The sequence below is a fragment of the Pseudopodoces humilis genome, chromosome 3, assembly GCF_049639895.1.
Source record: "Pseudopodoces humilis isolate 2021_Gansu_Grassland_sample_001 chromosome 3, ASM4963989v1, whole genome shotgun sequence".
Classification (NCBI taxonomy): Eukaryota; Metazoa; Chordata; class Aves; order Passeriformes; family Paridae; genus Pseudopodoces; species Pseudopodoces humilis.
In genome coordinates, this window is record NC_142202.1 from 29,827,073 (window position 1) to 29,850,198 (window position 23,126).

At 38.7% G+C, this 23,126-nt stretch overlaps 1 protein-coding gene across 6 annotated transcripts in view; it reads right to left on the reverse strand.

Annotated features, from left to right (window-relative positions):
• Window positions 1–23,126, reverse strand: part of KIF6 (kinesin family member 6) — a 247,134-nt gene that overhangs the window by 95,675 nt on the left and 128,333 nt on the right. For all 6 annotated transcript variants that reach the window (XR_015772098.1, XR_015772096.1, XR_015772097.1 and 3 more), the window contains one exon: window positions 10,512–10,562. Coding sequence is in view for 3 of the 6 variants with exons in the window: in XM_088052351.1 (XP_087908477.1) it covers window positions 10,512–10,562 (51 nt within the window). In the remaining 3 variants the exon portion in view is untranslated. The remainder of the gene's footprint in view (window positions 1–10,511; window positions 10,563–23,126) is intronic.

Sequence of the window (23,126 nt, forward strand, 5' to 3'; positions counted from 1 at the left end):
GAGATCTTAAAAATAATTACAAACTGGTCAAAAGGTAAAATCTTTAGTCTTACTGATGAAAAAAAGCATGACCAAGTAACAAGAGCTGAAGAAGCTCCACCATACAACAGACTACCAGCAGAAAAAACACAATATGCTCTTTTTGCTAACGGTTCCTGTTGCATCATAAAAATAAACCAGAATTGAAAACTAGCCATAAAAAGCCCCACATGACAGATCACAAAAGCTACTGAAAAAGAAGGTAAATCAAGTCAGCTTGCTAAACTCAAAGCCGTTCAGCTGGCCCTAGACATTGCTAAAAGAGAAAAGTAACCAAAGCTATACCCTTTACCAATTCAAAAATAGTAACCAATACTCTGTAAGGTTAGCTAGGTAAGTAAAAAAAGCCAACTAGCAGCATAAACCCCCCCCAATCTAAGCTGCTAATGAGTAAAAAGACATTGTCACTTAGGTAGAAAAATTACCTGTAAAAGTCCATCATGTAAATACCCATGTCCCCAAGAGTCAGGCTAATAAAGAACACCAAAACAACAAACAAGTAAATCAAGCTACAAAAATAGAAGTGTCACAAATAGATTTAGACTGGCAACACAAAAGAGAGTTGTTCCTAGCTCAACAGGCCCATGATGCCTGAAGTCATCAGGACAGAGATGCTACCTATAAGTAAGCACAAACCCAAGAATTAATCTAACCATAGACAGTATTTCTCAAGTTATCCGTAACTGTAATATGTGGACTGAGATCAAACAAGCCAAGCAATTAAAACTCCTATAGTATAGTAGGCAGTAGTCCAAATACAAATATAAAGAAGCTTAGCAAATTGACTACATCACACTACCCCAGACATGCCAAAGCAAGCACTATGTGCTGACCATCATAGAAGCCACCACTAAATAGTTTGAAACCCACCCTGTGCCTCATGCTACTGCTCAAAACACCATCTTAAGCCTAAAAAGGCAAGTCCTATAGAGACATAGCATCCCTTAAAAAAAATCAAGTAACAACAACAGTAAGTTGTTTAAGTATTTCAGTGAACAGTATTTAAAAAACAGCCTTATAAACACCTAAGCCTATACTATTTAATAGTATTGAATAAATATATATCCCTTATCATACATCATCAGCCAGCAAAGTTAAACAGAGCAACAGACTACTTAAAACTACCCTGAAAGCACTTAGCAGAAAAACCTTTAAAAATTAAGAAATAAACTTAGCAAAGGACACCTAGATAATCAACCAAAAGTCCATCAGTCCTGCACAGTCTAAACCCTTGCACACAGCAGATAAAAATAAAGTCCCTGTAGCACACATAAAATATTTTTTAAGAAAGACTATTTTGAGTAGTCCCACCTCAGAAAAAGGCAAACCCATCTGTAGGATTTTTTTTGCTCAGAGACCTAGTTACACTTAGTAAGCAATGCAAAAAGATAGAAAAACACATTGTGTACCACAAAAAACCCTAATCTTCAGTGAAAACTGTGTATAAAGTTTCATTGTGTATGTGTATATACATATATATAGTAAAGTTTAAAAAAAGGTGTTGATATAGGTATCATGCAAATAGTAATTAAAAAAAAGGTAGATAATGTCTTAGGTTGCAAGGTATGTAACCAAAAGTATGTATTCTATTACCATCTGTTAAAACCAGGTAGGGCAATTGACGGTGGAGGTACTAATGACACAGAAGAAGGCTTCAAGCATCAGCACTTTATTGTCCCTCATCACAACCTTTTACACTATTAATCTTATATGCATTACAGCTGTGTGCCGTCTCTGCCCTTGATTGGTGATTGGTCAGTACACCTCAGCACTCCATGTTTCATTGCCTTCAATGCTGTTCACAGTTGTAGCCCATTAGGGATGAGGCTTGGCTGCAGCCCCATTCCCAATCATCCACAAACTGTATGTCTACAATTCCCCGTCTTTTCTTTTAAATAAATGCCATGTCTACCATCCTTCTACAGGGCCCTTGCAGAAGAAATAGCAAGCATGGTACAAGTACCTTTTTATGTAGGTTCCACTAGCTCTGGAATGCATCCGTGTACTGACCTTGATTCACTCCCCAAACTTACGTTACATTTCATCAAATGTTTTATACTTCTGGGATATTACCAAGCACCATCAAAGTCTTTACACTTATGCCTACAGAATATTAACAAAGATTAATGGCTGCAATTCACAAACACAACACATATGTTTCACCAGCAAATAAACACATTGTATTGAATAATAGACCTACTCTGTTGCTAGCTCCCACTGCAGCTTTAGTAAATTCTCTTGTTCCTTTTTCAGTTTTTGTTGCTTTTGTCTTCTGTAATTTCAGTTCTTTTATCTGGTAAAGCAACATCTCTGCTTGCTGCTTCTCTCCCTCTTGTCTTGTTCTTTTCAATGCTTCCTCTCATGCAGTTTCATATTCGTGTTCATAACATAACTCCCATCCATAACTGTGAGGGAAAGGCTGCTCCCACTCTTTGGTAATTAGCACAGCTGCAGTTTATCAGGGGGGAGACTGCCTTCAGCACTACCTCTATCCTTCCCCCTACAACTCCCCCTTTCTTTTTTAACTATAAAATTGCAGCATCTTTAGAAATACATGTTTAGGGAAATTGACATTATGACATATTCACATATTTCCCTTAAGACTAACAGGTAGAAAGACATGTTTAAATACAACACATAGGTTTTACTAGCAAATAAACACATTGTACTGATTATTTAGCTCTCAATATTTCTGCTTCCATACTACCAGTTCCAAAACTATTTTGTTGATCTCTTCTGATTTGGCCTTAAGCACTTGATCTTGTTCAAGCTGAGCCTGGTCTTGTTCTTCTAATGTCATCCTTTAGTTTTCTGTCTATACTGGTATATTTCTCTTGCAGAGTTACTGCCTTACTTTCTAGATTCAGATAGTAGATTCTTTTCTATTTAGTTCTTCTTATTAACTCTTTCATCCTGTCATCTTTGAATGCCTGTTGGAAGCTTTAAGGCTAAAGTCCCTTTCTTCTCCATCGTAGCTGGTAACTTTCTCCCTCACTCTATCAAAACCCCTATACTTACGCCTATAGAATAGTGACAATGTCAGTAAGCTGTACAACTTTATAAAACAACACACAAGAATAAGCTAAGGGCCATATATTATGATATTAACAGAATCAGCAGCTATATCACTCTATCAACAGATATTTAACTTTAACATCATCAATAACTATAAAACTTTGTAAAGTAACATGCAAGGATAAGATAGAGTTTATATGTTCCCATCATCCACATGTTTTTGAGTTCTCCCTTGTATTGCTAATTCTACCTGCTCTAATGCATCAAGCACTTCTGGGGACAAGCTCCTGGAAGATAACAAGGAGTGATTACCTTTTAATAAATCAAAAAGTGGTGCCAATACCACATTCAATAATTCCAACAATGGTCTGATCCAATTAATAGTATTTAGAAATTTTTGCAAGCCATTTGATGTTTGTATGGAATGATGACTAGTCACCATTTGAGGTTCAACAGCTTGGTCTAAGATTTCCATTACCAAATACTTCCAGGGAGCGTGTTGCAACAGTCACTTGTTGGCGGGGAGAGAAGGGGGGAGTGGTGGGTGGGGAGAGTCAAAGAATCTCATAGGAGTTTTAAAAAACACTTCCTATTAGGTCTAGAGTCAGTGACCATTTAGGTCCAAAGACCTTGGGGGTGCCCATAGATCCAAACCCTCCAGCCTCTTTCAATGGATTCTGCGCTAGATACTTGCATCGCAAAAGGTGTCTGCAAAACAGACTTCATATTTGAGACATCACAGTTTTCTAAGTAACCTTCATACTTTTCCGATTTCCTATTGCCTCAAATGACTTATTTCTGTCAATTTTTTAGAGACCAATTAATCTAACAGCACCTCTTACCAACACCAGATCTTTACAAATGCGTTATAGTGACTCAGAGACTCTGAAGTCCCTGATTCCTCTCAGCTTTAACTGAGATCTAGGGTTTATTCAAGATGCTTTGGATCAGTGCATGAGTGAAAAACTTCTGTGAATAAACATTTTAGGAAAATAATGTAATGAAAAAGAAAATAGGAATATCATCTGACTTATTTCCTTCCTTATATTATTCACCTGCCAAATTATGTATCTATATAGACATATATATATACAGCAATTGAACAATATGAGTGTTCACACCATGGCAAAAATCTGCCCAAGATAGTCCACATAAATAACTCCAGGTAACACAAACAGCCCTTGCAAAGTAACACTTGAACATCCCACCAGTAATGCACTTAACCCATATCTAAAGGTCCAAAAGCATCTGACGGTATTTCATGTACCTTGGTGTTGCCTATGGTGACTGAGACAGGTGTGATGACATCCACCCTGGCACTTCCCTTGGTTCTGGCATTGAGCGTGCTGCATATGCCTGGAAGGGGTAGCTGGATGCATTCCCAGCTCCAGGCAGCCCTCTGGGTGGCAGTGCTCATCCCTTGCTATCGAAGTTAGAATAACATAATTTGGCATAGTGTCCCAGTCTGCTGCAGTGTACACATGGCCTGACAGGGATTTGCATGATGTTCTCTGGCACTGAAAAACCACTAGGCTGATTAGGGCAATTTCTCCTGAAATACCCTCTTCGACCACATCAAAAACAACTTTTAGAGATTTGTACAGCTGCCGTGACCTGATTTGTAAGCTGCTCCGCCTGATATTGTTGTTCGGACTTTGCTGCAAGCCTCAATCATATCTACCAGCATAGGATTCTGCAGCAGCAATAAGACCTGTTTACACTCTACGTTCGCATTATCTTTAGCCAATTGCAAAATCAGAGTTTCTTGGGCTGCTACATTATGAATTTGTTTTTCAATTGCCTCTCTAAGACAATCAATAAATTTGATATACAGCTCACTAGGCTTCTGCTAATCATTCCATGACTGATGAGGAGCTCCTTCATCTGGTACATGCTACATCATGAGAAATGTGAACTCCTTTCCTTGCTGCAGCACTGTTGGAACTCTGGACACAGAATTTCATGCTTTCTGTGCTGACAGGCACAGACCCACAAAAAAACACTGTTTGGCTTGAGGCCATAGAAAAGGGTTCCAAAATTAATAGAACTGAAACTGTGAGTGTGCAGCTTGAACAGACGTGTGATATCACTTGGTAGAAAATTTAGACTTTAAGGTTTAAGAATATAGTAATATGAATGCAACAAGATGGAGGGTTTAGGGCATTAACCTGCCTTGTTCTTTCATCTTCTTCATGGATTTTAGTAATATTGTGTGATTGGATAGAAAAGTACACAGTGCAGAACACAGGTGATTGGTTAATGGGGTAAAAGTAAAAATGAATTAGTTGGCATTTGATAGTTGGATAGTTTATGCTTATAAGGCCTTATGGACAGAGCCCTAGGTCGCCATTTGTAGCTTGTTAGATTAGTCTGTAGAAGTGCTTACTGTCTCTAAAAATGTAATATAGATAAGAAAAATAAATATCCTAAGTCTGAACGTGAGAGCCGTCTCTCTGCTCATTAATCCTGATCCTGGGGAAAATAACTGGATGCTTTTACATAGCACCAAGGGGTGCAGTCAGGTTTGGAGCTGCAGGGTGTTAGTTGGAGGGTCCCTCATGAGCTGGGGCAGACCCACTCAAAAGTGAGGGATCATCTTGAGAACATTCTAAATTCCTTAAGAGGACCTCATTCACTAGCTCATTCACTGTGACTCAAAAACATATGAGTTGGGGAGAAGCAAATCTGTGCTATCTGGCAACAGTTGAAGGGGTTTTACTCATTAGTAAAGATATCTCGTAGCATAGACTGAGCAAAACGAGAAGTAAACCCATGCTGCATCAGAATCATGCAGATTCTTAAATCTTTGCTTACACTCCAATGAAAAGGTTTCTACTCATCCAGGCTGTCACCATTATTTTGGATCATGGGACATGCTAGAATCTGATTTTCCATGTCTAGCTCCCCCCCAATACAATACAAAATTGTTCATACAATTTTTCCCAAAATCTTTTTAGATCTGCCCCTCTTATTGAAATGGCCACTAGTTCTGGTGTAAGTATATCTTGCAGTGGAGGGGTGGTTGGTGGACTTCTTGCTTCATTTAACTCTGCCAGCCCAAATGAATCAATCAAAATACGCTCTGGTTGTGAATGGGATACGTCATTGGCTTTTGCCTGTGGGAAATGTGCTTGCCCATCTGCAGCCTCTGCCACAGCATCCTGCTGGCTAAAAAGCACAGACAGGAGCTGTTTGATACGGCCCCACCAATTCTCCCCAGGGTTTGACAGCCCCAGCTCTGTCTGCAGCTGCAGGACTCAGAAGCAGCTCCTGGTTAGTTCTGCACCACCCAAGTAGCAGCAGAGGTGACTGCTTGCTAAGGAAAGCTGCAGCAGCTGGCGGTCCTTTCTCAACAACCCGCACAGCTTCTGGGTGCTATCCCAAACCTCTTGTGTGGGTGGTAGGGTTACAGTAGCTCCACCATGGCCAGGCTGGGCTGGCACGGCTTCCAAGACCTTGAATTTCAACATCGCCATCCAGGGGAAGGATGCAACTGTTGGGCGATACCGTCAGGATAGGACCCTTCACAGAAGGCGCAGTCGCAGAGGGAGGAGGAGACAAAGGGGATACGGCTGCAGCTATGGGGTCAGCTGCTGGAGCGGCGGTAATGACTGCTGTTTCTCTATGGCTTTTATTTTTAACAAAGCTTCCCAAACTGAACCCCACATCATAAGTGACCCTGCGGTTGTCTCTCCCCCTACTCTGTGTTCAAAGAAGAAACACAAAGAAGGCAGTCTGTGTGTTCATACTCATACTGTTTCATCCACACCAAAAAACCACATGCGTAGCTCCTGCTCCCCCCATCTTTTACCTTTATTCTGTAAAATTCACAGCAGAGTGTCCAATATGCAGTCCTCCTCTACTGATATCTGAGCTGCCATTCCTAAGTTTGCAACTGCTCAACTAGGAGAGGTGTGTCATCCTCTCAGTTCTTCAGGCTCTTGCCTGGCTCAGTTCTGCAGGCTTTTAGTTAGTCAGCTCCTTAGGCTCTTTGTTAGCCTGCTAGTGCGGCTGGGCTCCACCATCTTAGTTGTCCACATAAATCACCTCAGGATCATGTTGGGTGCACCAGATGATGGTGGAGGTATGACTGACACAGAAGAAAGCTTCAAGCATCAGCACTTTATTCTCCCTCATCACAACCTTTTATACATTTATATAAGATGAAGATATTCATCTTAAATGCATTACACTTGTGTGCCCTCTCTACCCTTTTGTGATTGGTCAGTACACCTCAGCACTCCATGTTTCATTGCCTTCAATACTGTTTATTTGTCCTACACAGTTGTAGCCCATTAGGGATGAGGCTTGGCTGCAGCCCCATCCCCAATCACCCACAAACTGTGTGTCTACTGTGTGTGTACACAACTCTTCCATGACTCATCCCTCATAACTTTGGAGGAGATATCTTCTGTTAATAGGCCAGCTGATAAAACCAAGTAAGGCAGTGTTCTTTGTCTCTTCCACGACCCATCCTCTCTCCAGGGAGATATCTTCTGTTAATAGGCCATTGAGTCTCACAACATGACTGATAAAATTACAGCATCCCATTGTGGGATGTTCCACCCAGGGGGAGGAGCCAAGCATTCCTACCTAGACATAACCTGAGATTTAGAACACCATAGACAGCCTTTTTCCACTAAATTCCCAGAAGAAGTCTGAACCCATCAACACCACCACTAAATCTCCAGAGGAAAACTACACCCTTCTAGAGGATCATTGCTTCAACATAACCACATCTATCACTCGAAGAAGACTTGCAGCCACCCTTTAATCAGACTGCTACCAACACTCTGACCAACAGGGTGTCAGTGATTTACTCTGTCAGTATTTTTTGTACAACTGCATTTTTATTTTAATTTTCGTAGTAAAGAACTGTTATTCCTATTCCCATATTTTTGCCTGAGAGCCCCTTAATTTCAAAGTGAAAATAATTCAGAAGGAAGGGTTTTACATTTTCCATTTCAAGGGAGGCTCCTGCCTTCCTTAGCAGACACCTGTCTTTCAAACCAATACACTCTGAAAGATTATTTGCATAATAAGGTATTTTTTGCAGTTAAAAAAGATGAAAGGCACACCGAGATGAATCCTTGCAAATTTACATAAAGTATTCAAAGTTTCTCATGGTGTACTGACAAATTTTGAGCATCTGTTTTCTCTGATGATACCTTCCATTTATTTGTGTCCTTTTTTACCTCCCAGCATATGGTGTTTTAAAAGAGATAACTAAGATCAATTGGCTAAATAATGGTGTTTTCCTTGAAAAATAAATGCACATCTTAAGCACAGGCATAAGGGAAACAGAGCTACACTCTTTAAAATCCAACTATAGTAGTTTCTTGAAGAGTTTTAACCGTAAAATGCTGTAAGTTAAGGGGAAGAAAAAAAAAGGTGGCTGGAAGATGCTAACTTGGTTGAAACAATGGTGTGTTTATTTCATGTTGGGATTTCAACAGACCCTTAATTAGGGTCTGTTAGACCATGCAATTTTCATTTAAAAATATCTTGATGAGATTCTGATTATCAAGAAGTGCCTGGGAGACTTGGCACCTGTTACTCTTTGAAAGAACATTCATCCAGAAAGGCAGGCAGGCAAACTATACCACCCAACTCATAGAACAAATATTAAGTCTAAATATCCAGAGTATTTAAAATAATAATGTAAATACTGGAAATACTTTGTGTGGTCTAGACTTTATGAGTCTAGGGAGAATAAGCAGACAGCAGTGTTCAAACCAAAAAGGCAAAAACACAAGGGTTGTCTGCTATGAGATGAAATACTAATAGAATATTCACACTCTGAATGTATAGCTGGTAAAGTCACTACTGTGGCATTTCCTTAGGACATGAAAATTTTACCTACCTATGTTGTGAAAAACAGCTTAGTTATTGAAAACAGCATTTGAAATACTATTTTTCTTTTTTCTAGAAAAAAAGTCAGTGTACAAGACCAGACATTACCATTCATATTGAAACACACATTCAGAATATATTAATTTTTCAAAACATTGAATAAGGAATTCTCATAAATAGCACTGCTATATTCATCTTGATGTAACTTGCAAGAGGGTTAAAAAAATTACGAAATAGATGGTATTCAAACCTGGAGTGAATTAAAGAAAAAAATCCATGTTATTCTGAAGATAGCACCTTTAAACTGATCTTCAGAGGAGGGAAGGGGAGGGCAAGGAAGGGGAGGAGTTGGACTCCCATCAATCATCTAGTCCTCTTCAGGGCTGACCAAAAGTGAAAGTATATTACTATTAAACCAGGGTGTTCAAATACTTTTTAAGGTATGGGACATTGATCTCCTGTCAAGGAAGCCTGTTCTTGGTAAAGCATCTTTTCCTAATATCACGTCTGAACCTCCCCTGATGCAGCTTTGAACCTTTCACATATGTCCTGTCACTGGATAAGAGGAAGAAGAGATCAGCAATTCCTTCAATTCCTCTTCTCATCCTGATAAAAATCAACTGAGTTTGATTCTGGGGGTTTCTTGACATAGAAAAAAAGTATTTTTAGTGCTGATTTTTAAATCAAAATAAAAAATGATAGAGGAATGAAACCATAACATTATCACCAAAGCTTGAGATGCATGGATAGATTAGAAAGAGAAACAGTTCTGTTATTCTGAAGTAACTTGCTCACCTGACTTTTCTTAGAAGAATAGTCCCCAAATTTTCTCTTCTTATTAAGAGATAAATGTTCTCTTTGTTATGTATATATAGAAATACACATATCAACTTCAATCTGGTCTGAGTTACCTCTATCTTTTATATGAAGTACATGAAGGCACATTTTGTAGATCTAAATGAGGGGGGATCTAGACTGATTGCCCCAGCATTTTTGTATCAAATTTTGGATGAAGTTTACTGTCCCCAAAGTGGAATTCTCTTATGAACACTCTTAGGCCATTTCAGAACAAAGTCAGTGGAATCAGCTTAAAGCTCTTAAACCGAATTTGGATGACTTTACACTTTTGTGAACAACTTACACAGACAATTTTAGCTTTGCAGCTGTGTCAAGAGAAATGTCAAGAAATAACTTCTCAACTTCAATAACTAGATGCAAGTGAAATGAACTGTTAATGCCTTCAGTCACCCTTGCCATGAGAAAAATTAAAAAGAATGTTAGATTGTGGCAACATGGCTACTAGATCAGCCTCAGGACAAATCAATGTCAGTTAATGGGAATTCAGATTAGACTAATCAGAAACCAAACTCCTAAATCTGTAAGAATTGTTTATTATTTTTCTCACCACATATAAAATCAGATGCCTTTTGAGTCAAATTTCAGGCAAAGTTCATAGAGTCCATGTTTTTTGTGGCATGGACTGTTTTAGAAATACTGCAGTAAAAAGACTGTCATAAAAATGCAACCTGCCTCCGAAACAGATTCAGCCCTGGGAGAGAACTTGTTGTCCCTGTTGTAATCTATTAGAAATGTTACGCTCTTACCTAGAGCTGCTCTCTGAATCTGCCTCTGGATTATCTTTCCTTTCAGATGGTCTGTAAAAGACACAAAATGCAAATAATTAGAATTCAAAGAGTCAAAAATCAATTAAATCATTACCTATTTCCCACCATTTGAAACTCCTCAGTTGCTGAGCAGTTTTAGGGGTTTTTTTGTGATCCATGGGACAAGCTGATTTCTGAGTTCTCTCCTTCTCTCCACTGCAAGTAAACAAGTAGGCACAATGTGACTCTACATATACTGAGATTTAACTGTCCAGTAAGAAAGACTGAAAATTAGGCATTTACTGTCAAGCACTTTCACAAGATAATGATCTCCTACTGCTAGATACAAAAGAAGTCCAAGTGGGACATACGGAATTCCAAGTATTTATTCAGACTTAAAGGCACTTACCAGATAGTAGGTCACTAGTCTACCCCTTTGCCAGTGAAAATTGGCAATTCCCCCAAATCAATTTTTTTTCTCATCTGTCCTGCTCAGTTTTAAATATCCCATGTACTAGAGCTTCTGCAAGTTCTACTACTGTCCTGGTTCTGGCTGGAGTTAACTTTTTCAGTAGCTGGGAGGGGACCATGAGGTTATTCTACCTCATATCATTGCTAAGTAAGGGGAAAGGGGCACTCTTCTCAGGCAAAGGGTCAAGTAAACATGGCAGAGGGAGCCATCCTATATTGCCTAATACTGGGGAGGTTTTCTGTGTGAATTGTTTATTTTCCTGTACCCTCTGTCATTGACATTGTTGCTGTTACTGTTCATTTTCTTATCTCATTGCTGTTTCCAGTAAATTGTTCTTATCTCAGCCTGTGATCTTTGCCTTTCTTACCTTCAATAATTCTCTCCATCCCACCACAGCTGGGAAGGGAAGGGGAGAAAGGGGCAGTGAGGGACAGCAGTGTGTGGTTTGGAGAGCCTTGGTGGGGGCACTGAGTTGGGCAGTACCATTCCAAAATCACGGCAACTACTCAACAGGACTCAATGTGTAGATGTCATTGGTTTTCAATCAAAAATTAACCAATTCCATTATCTCAGCATTCCTAGTTAGATTCCCATGCCCCATATAATTCACTTTTATTCTTCTTTTATTAATTTCCCACCTGATCTACGACAATGGGCCAGTTTCCCAATAATTTCAAATAATAATTAGATTACCACATGGGAAGCCATTATTCAAAGATATTAATAGAACCAAGAAAGGAAAAACATAACCCTAAATATAGAATTTCAGCAGTAAATGTATTCTGAAGGGGGATGGGATTATGCCTCTTGAGTTTTCAAATTAAAACAATTTCTAAGCAGAGATTTGTTCATAATATTTGCTAAGTTGTAAATCTGGATACCAGGGAAAGAAAAAAAATCCATTTTTTCCCCCTCTAGACCTGTGATTATTTATAACATATTAGCATGCATTTTGAATTAAAAATATAATTTTTCTTACAAGTGAAGTCTAAGAGTGGAAGCTAATCAGAGCCAAATTAAGTCATTAAAATTTGGTAAATGCTTAACCAGAGAATATAAAAAAAAATTAAATTCACAGGTCATGAGAATTAGATTGTTCTGTGAGCACAAAAGAACCATAACAAACTGAATTTCTTTGGAAATTACAAGAATAATTGTTAAGTATTTAGTAGCATTGTAGGAAATGTATTATTTGCAATACACTACAGTATAACATTCAAGTTTTGTTGTTCTGAATGTTTATAGAAAACAAACAAAACAGCCTACCTACTTCTTGACTATAAAATAGACATTGTATTTTTCTGCAGAGAAAGTTTTATTCTTTCAAATTATTTTTAATTAAGCCAAATTTTTCTGCAATTAAAATTACCTGTAAAATTAGGAGAATGTAATTTGTAAAATTAGCAAAGCCTTCAGCTACCAAGAAACAGGTTAAGTGAAATAGCTTCATCTAACCCTGCTATTAAAAAAAATAAATCCTCCATCTCAGCTATACTAACACTCGACCAACGAGCCACATTCAGTTAAATAAGTTGATTCTTGTAACTATAGAAAAAACACCCCTGATTACAAATTTTTACTGATAAAAAACTGGTTGAATGATCAACATTCATGCTATTTCTGCTTTGAAAGTGATATAAAGCAAGTCAGTTGATTTCAATACTCAATGAAATGTGGTTAAACATGCTACTTTCTCCTCAAATTTATTTTTGCTATTCTTACTATTTAGATCCTTGTATTCTATTGCACTGTTTCACACAGTGTGACACAGTGTGAGTGTTACTCACTCAATATTGAGCCATGAGACAGCCATGAAACAATTTGTAGTTATCTTGAAACTCATCTCAATGGGTTACCATTAACAGAGGTGCCTCAGAAACAATCTATGCATTTATCTTTGTGTAAGGGCTCTGAAACTCTCTCAAGTGCTCTGATCTGCAAAAGGCAACTGCCACTGTTGTTTGAAAAATATGGTTCCAGTAGGGACAACAGGCTTTTGATCAAGAGCCACCTGAAAATAAGGGTGACATACAATTCTCAGTCTTGTCCACTAATGGTGTTATACCTCCTTCTTTAACTTTGCTACTAACAGATCATCAGCAATATAAATGTTTTGTGTTTCAAGTGGCAATGAGGTCAACTGAAAAAAAGCAGGCCACACAAGTCAATGAGAGTAAGATCAAGTAGACAGACAACAGCTTGCCATCAATACAAATATGTGGAAACACAAGAACATTTTCACTGGGTTTTAAATTATAGCCAAATGGCTTGACTTTCAATTACATAGAGTTTACTCTGAACATAGGTAGGATAGAAACCACAGGCTGCAGAAGCTCTACTTGTATTGCGAGCTTTGTCAAACCACTCAGCAGTGTGACAGTGTCCCAAATGTTAATCTCCTAGCCATTGTACACTTCTGCTTCACCCATAACATGGACCATGATTCTGCAAGAAAACTACTTCTTCTACTTGGCATCTTTGTGAAAGAATTAGAAGTTTGAATCAGACCACCTCTAATCAGAGAGGAACCAAAGAAAACTTCTCTATTGACTAGAAAAATAAAACTCCAACCTTACCATTCTTCTAGCAAAACAGTTTTCTTTTTCTCCTTGAAATAGAAAGGTGACATTTATACAATTCACATAGTCCAAACTGCCTTTTAAGGGCAGCAGAAACTGAACTTCATTTACCAAAAAAGTCCATGGGGAGAAACTGAAATTGCATTATGGGAAAAGTAGGCCAAACACAAGTTCTGATTCAGGGGACATGGTGATATCATGAGTCACCTGACAATAATTCCATACCAAGACTTAGCCAGACAGAAATTAATTAATCTTTCAACTTGTTTTAATCCAATTTGAAATTTGACTGTTTAGATTTTGTTATAAATACATATTGTGATACTGGCTTTTCACAAGTATTAAGATCAATGTTATACGTATAATGTTAGAATAGCTTTTGCTGTGTGAATGTAGTAGTTTTCTTTTTCTCCTGCTATTAGCTAGAATTTAGGCATAGGTCAGAAGAATTTAGGTGTTAGGTTCAGGTCCTGCCTGAATAGGCAGGAGAACCTCCAGTGAACGGATGATGGAGCCCAGGCTGCTATCAACACTCACCACCTGTGGAAGAAGGAGCCAAAGCCCAAATCAAAAGATGATAAGAAAGGAATTAAAACTGCAAAACCAAGAAATGTGCTTGCTCTAAAAAGGCAGACCCAAGGAGTGGCCATGCAAAACAGTTCCCAGAAAAGTTGGAATATGCATGAAGTCCATGTAGCAGAAATAGTATATAAAGGATGTTTCCAAGACACCAGGCGTGCTCTTGGCAGAGCGTCAAGGCACCCGGCCATTACTATTTGCTTATTTTCTGTGTCTCTTATTGTCTTTATAAAACCTTTTAAACTTTACCAGGAGAGTGAACTTAGTTTTTCACAATTTCAATTGGGAAAAAAAAATGTTTTCACTTAGAAGCTCTTTTTTTTTTTTTATAAACCCTTAAGATTTTCTGTGCATGTTTTTGATTAAAGTAATCTTGTTTTTATTTCACTATAAATACTTGTAGCAGAGAATGAATGTTTCTACTCTACTTTTCTGCCTCTGAGTACACCATTGCTCCAATGCTAGGTTTTGGAGTTCATAAGTGACAGAAGTAGGGGATGATTCCAGTACTGCTGTCTGCACAAATCTTCCCATATAAACAAGAGGAAGATTTCAGTCTTTAGTTCTGCCTGTCCTACAATCTCCATAAACACACATATATACTCAAAGAAATATGAAGAATCACATTCTCATAAAAAACCCCACCATGTCTTCTGATTCCAAATGTAAAGTTGTGGACGAGGTAATGCTTAAATGTTTGTAAAAAATTGAAAATGTTTGTAAAAATTGAATTTAGAATGTGGAGAACATCTCTCAACATATGGTTAATTATATTTTCTGAAGTTTCACCAAACAAGAAGCTAAAAATAAGTCTCTAGCTGATATCAAATATTTTTTCCAGCAGAGTCATTCTTCATCTGGAGATAATGGTCCCAATAAAACGTTGACTCCTGCAACTCCACATGTTTTGGCAAGAAAAGTATTTTTGTGGAATTTAAGAATTCACTCAGCATGCAGCCAGCTGTCATTAAGGCTGTGATAATTCTGTTGGTTTTGGCCTGCATTTCTGGAGACATGTGGGTATGGAAAAGAGATGAACTGGTAACACAGAACTCTGGCTTTGTGAGAGGAGACAAAAGCAAGGAGGGAGGTAGAGAAGACAAAAATGGAATTGAGAAATCTAATTAAGAGTGATGTAAGGCAAAGGAAAGTATCCCATAGGGTGACTAAATATGACAGAATACATAACTTGAATAATATGGCTGTCCTTTAAGTTCTTGTCTTTGCGTTGTTCCAGACTGTTTCAAGGATCTGAAATTATCTTCCAATGTATTACAGACAAGGAATGCTTTGACCTGAAGCATAGGCTTTGGGACTGTCATGGAGTTACTTTACCTTTAAGAAAGTTTAAGTTGCTGGGAACTGCCTGGAGTCTTTTCTCCTGACCAATTATCGGTCATTGCTGAGAATTGACAGCAGTTTAGGCCATTGAAAAGTGGGATCAACTTGTGAACCCTACCTTAAAGTGTAAAACCAGAGCTCTCTTGGTTCTTTTTGTTTCCTGGCTGGGAAGGGTGGCAGAACTCCAGGCCTCCCGTTCCCTGCCCAGGCCATGCGGCCGGGCGGGGACTGGGCTGGGCCCAGCGTCTCCCGGCCGGGAGATGCGGGCCCTGCGGAAAAGTTTTCTCCGGGCTCCGGCCGGGCCGGGCCGAGCCGATCTCTGGCTCGGCTGCAGGTTTTTTGCTGTAACTAAATTCAGAAAAGAAACTGCTGAGTGAAGAAGGAGAGAGGCTCTGGACCTGCAGCGGGCTGGGCGCGGCGCCTACACTCTCCAGAGCAGCCATGAGGAACTTTCCATCGCAGACGGCTCCAGCTCCTGCACCGGCCGGGGCCACAGAACTACCTACAACAGCCTGGGCAAGATTTTAACTCTTTCATTACCCAGATGAGACTTGCGGATTAATCTTTTTATCCAGAGAGAGAAAAAGAGAGTGATCAACATGAAAAGAGACTTTATAAACTACCAGTGACAGGAAAGAAAAGAAGCTTCAGAAAAGGTAGAGAATTAAGAAGATGCTTTAATTAAGCTGAAATATCTTTCTGTTAAAACTATGGAAATGGACAATAAGGTCTTGAAAACACTCCTTTAATTCATGACAGTAAATAGGGAGGAATAGAGTGTTCAAAGTGTAAATTTTGAGTAAAAAAGTAGAGTAATTATGGTACAGTGAAGTGCTGGAAGATTTGAAGCCTTGAGAGGCAATGAGAAAACTGTTTTCTGGTGAAGCTCACAGAAACAGATGAAGAAGGCTTTTTGCCTTTGAATAACTTATCCTTAAAAATCCCATCCCTAGACTCATGGCCCATACACACTTGAGAGTGATGTGAAAATGGGAGGAGTGGGCTCTAATAACAGCAGCTCTGGGCAGCTAACATTAGGGCAATGGAAAACTATAACAAAAATAGTTTTTCTTGTGAGAAACTCCATAAATTAACAGGAAGAAACTTCTGTTTCTCTATAAAGACTGGTGAAAAGACTGTAGCAAGAATTGGGACTGTTTTAACCATCAAAGTTCCAAAGGTTTTGTCTCTTTTGTCATGTGAACAAGGGAATAGTGGATAGACAGGGGATGAAAAGGTTTTTCTGGAAGTTTATTCTGGTGTTCTTATTGTAGTTTGTCAATAAACTTTCTTTTTTTTTCCTTTTAAGTTTTATGCCTGTTTTGCTCTTGTTCTAATCCATATCTCACAGCAAGAAATAAGTAATTTTCTCAGTTATTGGTTTAAAACCACGACAGGGACAAAACAAAAGTGAGTATGTTACAGTTTTAAAAGCCCATTGATTTAAAAAAGTTTTTTTGGTTTTTTTGAGTCCATATTATGTCACATATAGGTAAAACCTTACAAAAGAAAGGCCTTGTAAAATCATGGTACAGGCCTTGTTATAAGTATAGCTAGCAGCTAGCCTGGTAAGTTCCCATGCAAATACATCTTGAGAATGAAAAGTTTGTTAACATAACAAACTATTACTGTGGAGAAAAACAAGTGTACCTGTAGTAACAAGGGATCTATTCCATGAGAATCAGTAGAAAAAGTATGTAAACATTATTAGAGAGAAAAGTTTTGATTAATATGTACACTTACCATTACCAACCAGCAAACTGAGTTCCTAACCAATCGGAATTAAACATGGTGCCTTCTGAGAACTATATAAATATAAGCTGTGTGCAATAAAGATTGGGCTATGATGGAAGAAAAAAAAGGTGCCATTGTCCGTCTCTACTATGACAATATTACAGGTGTTAAAACTTCTCTTATTCTTTATTAGATCCTCAATATAATGCTATTATGAGGTTTCAAAGACCGCTAACTCAAGAACTGACAGGCTAAAGCCTTTGTCAATGGGTTCTCATCTCCTGTTGTTTTTTAGTACTTTTCTATTTTTTTACATTTTCCAAGCCTGCATTTATCTTAATACATCCTTTCATCATGGAGATCCTAAAACCTTCACACCTCAAATAAGATGATGTATGTTTCACTTTTTTCATTGTTAAATCATTTTGGGTGTTACATAAAATATCTAGCGGAACATCCTCTTACACATCCTGGAATTCACCCTCCAGGGATTTTGGGTCCCTAATCATGCTACATGGTATTAGATGTTGTTTTTTTTTTTTCCATGTTTCTCACACTGCCACACCAGTCAATAGGTTGGGGGTGCACAAGAAGCTGCGATGGAACACAGCTGGAACAGCTGACCCCAATGGACCAAAGGGATATTCCACACCATGTGGCATCATGTTTAGCTTAAAAAGGCTAGGGGGAACAAGAATGAAGCAGAGACATTTGGAATGATGGTATTTGTCTTCCTAGGTCACTATCAAGAGTAAAAAAACCCTGCTTTCCTGGAGATGGCTGAACACCTGGCTGTCAATAGGTACTGAGGGAATTTCATATTCTGCTTTGCTTGAACACACACAGGTTTTGTTTTACCCATTAAACTATCTTTATAGCAACCTATGAGTTTTCTTACTTTAACTTTTCTGATTCTTTCCCTAGTCCCACCAGAGGGGAGTGAGCAAGTGGCTGTGTGGTGCTTTTTTGCCAGCTGGGTGTAAACCAGGAAATAAGTGGGGGTTTTGTTTGTAATGCAATGTCCCTATGTCTGTGTTGGACTCAGCTACTACCCAGCTATGAAGACCAACTCAAGACTCTGGAATTGTTTGTCTTGGTTTGAAAGACAGGTGTCTGCTAGGGAAGGCAGGACCCTCCCTTGTAATGGAAAATGTAAATCCCTTCCCTCTGAATTATTATAATTTTGAAATTAAGTGTCTCTCAGGCAAAGATATGAGGATAGGAATAACAGTTCTTTACTAGTATGTGTACTAAAGCAAACAAACAACAACCATAGCATTAACAGAAGCAGGAACCCAGTGATCACCTTCTCTCAGCTGCAGGCACTTTCCCCTCCGTGCAGTTCCGGGCACAGCCAGCAGGGGCACTGGTGCTCCCAGGGGACCGGGCAGGTGCGGTGATTCCCCTGCGCTTGCAGGGGCCGCTGGGGCGCGGGCACGGGGAGGAGAAAGGATGGGAGAGAGGCTTTGCTGCACAAACCCCCCTGGGGCAGTCGATCCCGGTGTTCCAGCAGGACTTACGGAAACAGCAAGCTGGGCCGGCAGGAATGAGCAAAAATCCCAGGGTGTATGACAAGATGTGTCAGAAGCTCCTGAGCTTTGGTTGGAACAGTGGGAGGCCTCGGCAGGCAGGAGGTGCGGGGCTACAGTGCAGAAAAAGCTTGAAGCAGTGCCAATGAAGCAGTGGGAACAGGACACTGGCAGACCGGCTCCAAGCAGGGCACAGAGGGGTGAGCCCAAGATCCCGGGCACCTGAGCAGATGGGGATAGGTCCCTCATTTAGTGAGACAGTGTTAATAAGGTCTCAGTCCAACAGCTGCTCTTACCAGCAAAGGCTCACACACAAAAAGGACAAGGCTGTACAGGACTGGATTCTGGCGGTGACAGTGAATTATCTTCCCAGCAAGCAACAGCTTGCCAGTCCTCCTCTGAAACCCAGACCAAGAGCCCTAGCAGCTCCCCAGCCCCCGTCTTTTTTGCCTGTCCAAATCTCCAGGTAACCCCTCCCCTCTCCCCTTAGTTTGGCCAAATCTTTTGTTTTTCTTAAGCACTCATAAGTACGCAATAGTTAGTTTCCTAGCAACTTATGGGAAAAAAATCGGTAAATACAAAAAAAAGAAACCTAATCCTCAATACTGTTAAATCCGATTCATGTATCCACTTGAATCAGATAGGAAGACTTGCTGAATAAGCAGAAATTGAAGATGCATATTCAGAAAATAGTCATGCAGACAAAGAGGGGAGCAATCACAGAAGTTCCACAAGCCTTGTACAGATATATTTTTAACTGAGCTTGAGATTAGAGTTGTAACAGTTTACAAAGTATTCCCGAAAGTAGGAGATATTGAATCCAAGTGTAGATATTCAAATGGAACAATTTCTCTAATGGAGAAGATCAGAGATAGTTATAGGAAATCTTACCAGATATGTTAGAATATTTTTTAAAATCTGGTGATGAAATTGTATGAGAACATCTATCATAGACTTATGATAGAAAGTATCTGATAAGAAAAGTCATGGAATAAAAAAAATACTCTGTTCTAATGTGAAATACTGCAGCACTAAGAGCAAATAAACCGTTTAGCCTTTCTCTGACACAGAGAAATATTTGGGACAAATTCTGAATTTTCTTTTCAAACTTTGTCCTTCTCCAATGGCAAAAACGTATCAGTTGGCTCTATTAGGACAATGTGCAAAGACAAAATAGTCTGCATTAGTAAACTGGCTCAAATCTATGTCTGATGGAAATGCTTTATTTTAGAATACATGGTTGGCCAAATCCCCATGTAATTTGATAGCTTCTCATTTTCAGAAATCTCTTGGTGGTATAAGGGAGGAAAACATAGTATTGCAATACTCAGGGCCTCTCTGATGCACATGCATTTTTCCAGGTGTGAAATACAGCCCTCATCATCATTAAAAATATATGTATGACAATACCTCAGGTAAAATACTGTAGAGTATAACCTGCTGCAACAAATTTCTGCCTTCTGCAGCAGTTTAAGATTTTACTGCCTCTCCTTTCTTCTCTTCCCTTTCCCTCCTCTCCATCTCAAAGTTTGCTGTCAAAGGTCACTGCCCTACAGCAGAGGGTGTAGAAGGAAATGTCTACCCACGTTCTGGCTGCTCTAGCAGCAGGATTTGGCACATTAGCACAAGCATACCATCAGTTTAAGCTGAGACACTGTCATTGACTCAGCTACAATGTCTGAAATAAAAGTAAACACTCTCTTTTGCCAGCTGGGAAGAAAAGATTGGAGAAAGTAATTGCCAGCAAAGAGATGGGCCAGACCATTGGGAGCAAGGAAGCTGATGAGATTTAATAGAACTCATCAGTCAGATGACAACAGGTTCAGACTTTGAAGCACAACCCTGACTTCCACAAATTGATAGTTGTAAACATAGCCTAAACTCAGCACATTACCAAACACATATTGAAATACACAGTTTTCCCAAGATAATCTCCTTCCTTGGAATTTATATATCCCAGATTCAAATGGATACATTTTACTATTTGCATTTTACATACACATTTTTCAGGACACTGCACATTTTGAGATTACTGTTTAAAAAATCTGACTGGGACATGTTCCCTTCCTTGACATACTCAGTTGAGACAATAAAAGGTTTTACTGTCACATTTAATAGCTTCAAGCATGATCAAATTTACAGACAGAAAGCTTATGAGATAGCAGTCTCTGCCAGCCATTGCTAGGGGATGACAATGTACTTGACTTCTTAGGAAGAATTTCTTAACTGAAAGGGTATTCAGTCATTGAGATGGAATGTCCAGGAAGGTGGTGGAGTCACCATCCCTAGGGGGCATTCAAGAAATAGCTGAACATGGCACTTAGCACTATGGTCTTGTTGAGGAGGTGGTGGTTGGTTAAATGTTGGACTCAATAATCTTGTGGTTAATTGACCTACTCAATATACAGTCCTCTAAACTATCAACCCATTTCTATTTTTAGAATTTATTTAGGTTAGAATTTACTTCTAACCTCCAGAGTCTCCTCCCCTTTTTCTTCATGTTCTTGTTAATTCTGGACAGATTACTTTTTTTCCCTCACAAGATGATGACTTACACTTTCTGATTGAAGGACATTTCTGTAAGTGTTTATTGTTTGGCCTGCATTTCCACAGCATCTTTTATCCCACATCCCACTTTTTTTTTATTTTTTTTTTATTTTTTTTTTTATTTTTTTTTCTAATAGTGTTAGTGTTAGTGTTTTTCTAATAGTGTTCCCGAAGGAACACTTCAACACTTTTTATAAAAATCCAGATATTCAACACTGGGACATCTAGGATAACCAACATAAAACACTAAGAGCTGTGGACTGCAGCTCAGCATCTCCTTGAAATTAGAAATCAGAACCTGGATGCTTTCTGAACTTAAAAACAAATGCTTGGGCCTTTATTTTAATGTCCCAAGGTTGGCTGTCACTACTTATTCTGGCCAGGCATTTTTATCCATGCATGGATACACAGCAGGAAGCACATTCCAAGGGACTTCAGCAGAAGTACATATTATGTCTGGATATTCCATGTGGAGGGGATAAGCAGCTCAGCCAATAAAGTTGTATACTTCTGTATGTGCTGTAGCAACAGCAGATTGTTGCATTCAGGAAATAATGTTAACAGTTTTTTTGGGGGGATTTATTTAGTTTTGTTTTCCCTGGATAGCTCTCCTGAATTCAGGTACCTAAATTTCACTTAAGCTGTACCTTAGATGCCAGAGTACTATTTTAGGTATTGTCCAAAGTGAACAAATATTCTGTTTATGTATCTTCATATACTAGAAATGAAACAGAAATTATGTGCATCTGGAAACTTTTTCTGTTGTTTATCACATCTATTTGTTCATGAATTAAACACTAAACTGGTCCAAAAAACATGACCGAAAAGCAATGCCATATGGATAAGGAGCCATAGTCTGTGAATTTAATACTCTGGATGCACATATGACTAAATGCAGCTTATCTCTTGATTATTTCTTAGAAATTAATGTGAAGAGAAAGAATAAGGAAAATGGAGAAATAGCTTTGTATATAGCTCCTATCCTTTTCACATTTTCAAATATGCAAACTTAAGAAGGATAAAAAACAAATAAAGAGTCCTTAAAAGCACAAACAAACAAAGTCAAAACCAAAGGATTTTACCCCCAACAAGTTTTCTGGTAAAAATACATGGTGTCAGTTAATATTCTGAGCAGAGAGTGACTATATCCAAGTTTCAGATAAACATGGTTATTTTCTGTTACAATATTGCCTTCATGTCTTTGTAATTTCTATACAACAATTTGATGTCCAGTTTCATTTTGTGACATTTCTTCTGTCCAGAGCTGTCCAACATAAAATTAGTGTTCCAGAGCTCATAATATACTTCAGTTTCAGAAACTTTTAAAATTTTGTTCTTACCCAAGGAATTGTCCTGGCATTGAGCACAGACTGCTGTGTAACTTCTGGTCAGATGACACAGACTGATGTTAAGAATCTGACAGATATGACACAAAATTAAAAAGAAAACAAATTTAAAAACCCCACCAAAGCTGTTTAGATATGCTACTGTGTTTTGAGGCCATGCATAAAAACATTTCAGGGTGATGGAAACAAGTCAGAGTAAGCATGAGTGTGTGACACATTTTTTGATGCACATTTACTTGTAATATATGTACCAAATCTTTGAGAAATGACTCCTTGAGTGTCAGACACATACTAGCAACCCAGTAAAATCTGAAATAGCTTCCTGTGAAGATACTGCATGTATTCACTGTTGTGGATAAGCCTAAGTCTGCTTCTTGAATTGCACAGCAATTTAAAACACAACTTTATTATATATAATATATATATCATATCATATCATATCAATATAATTGATATATATATATAAATTATATAATCAGCTCAGAAAA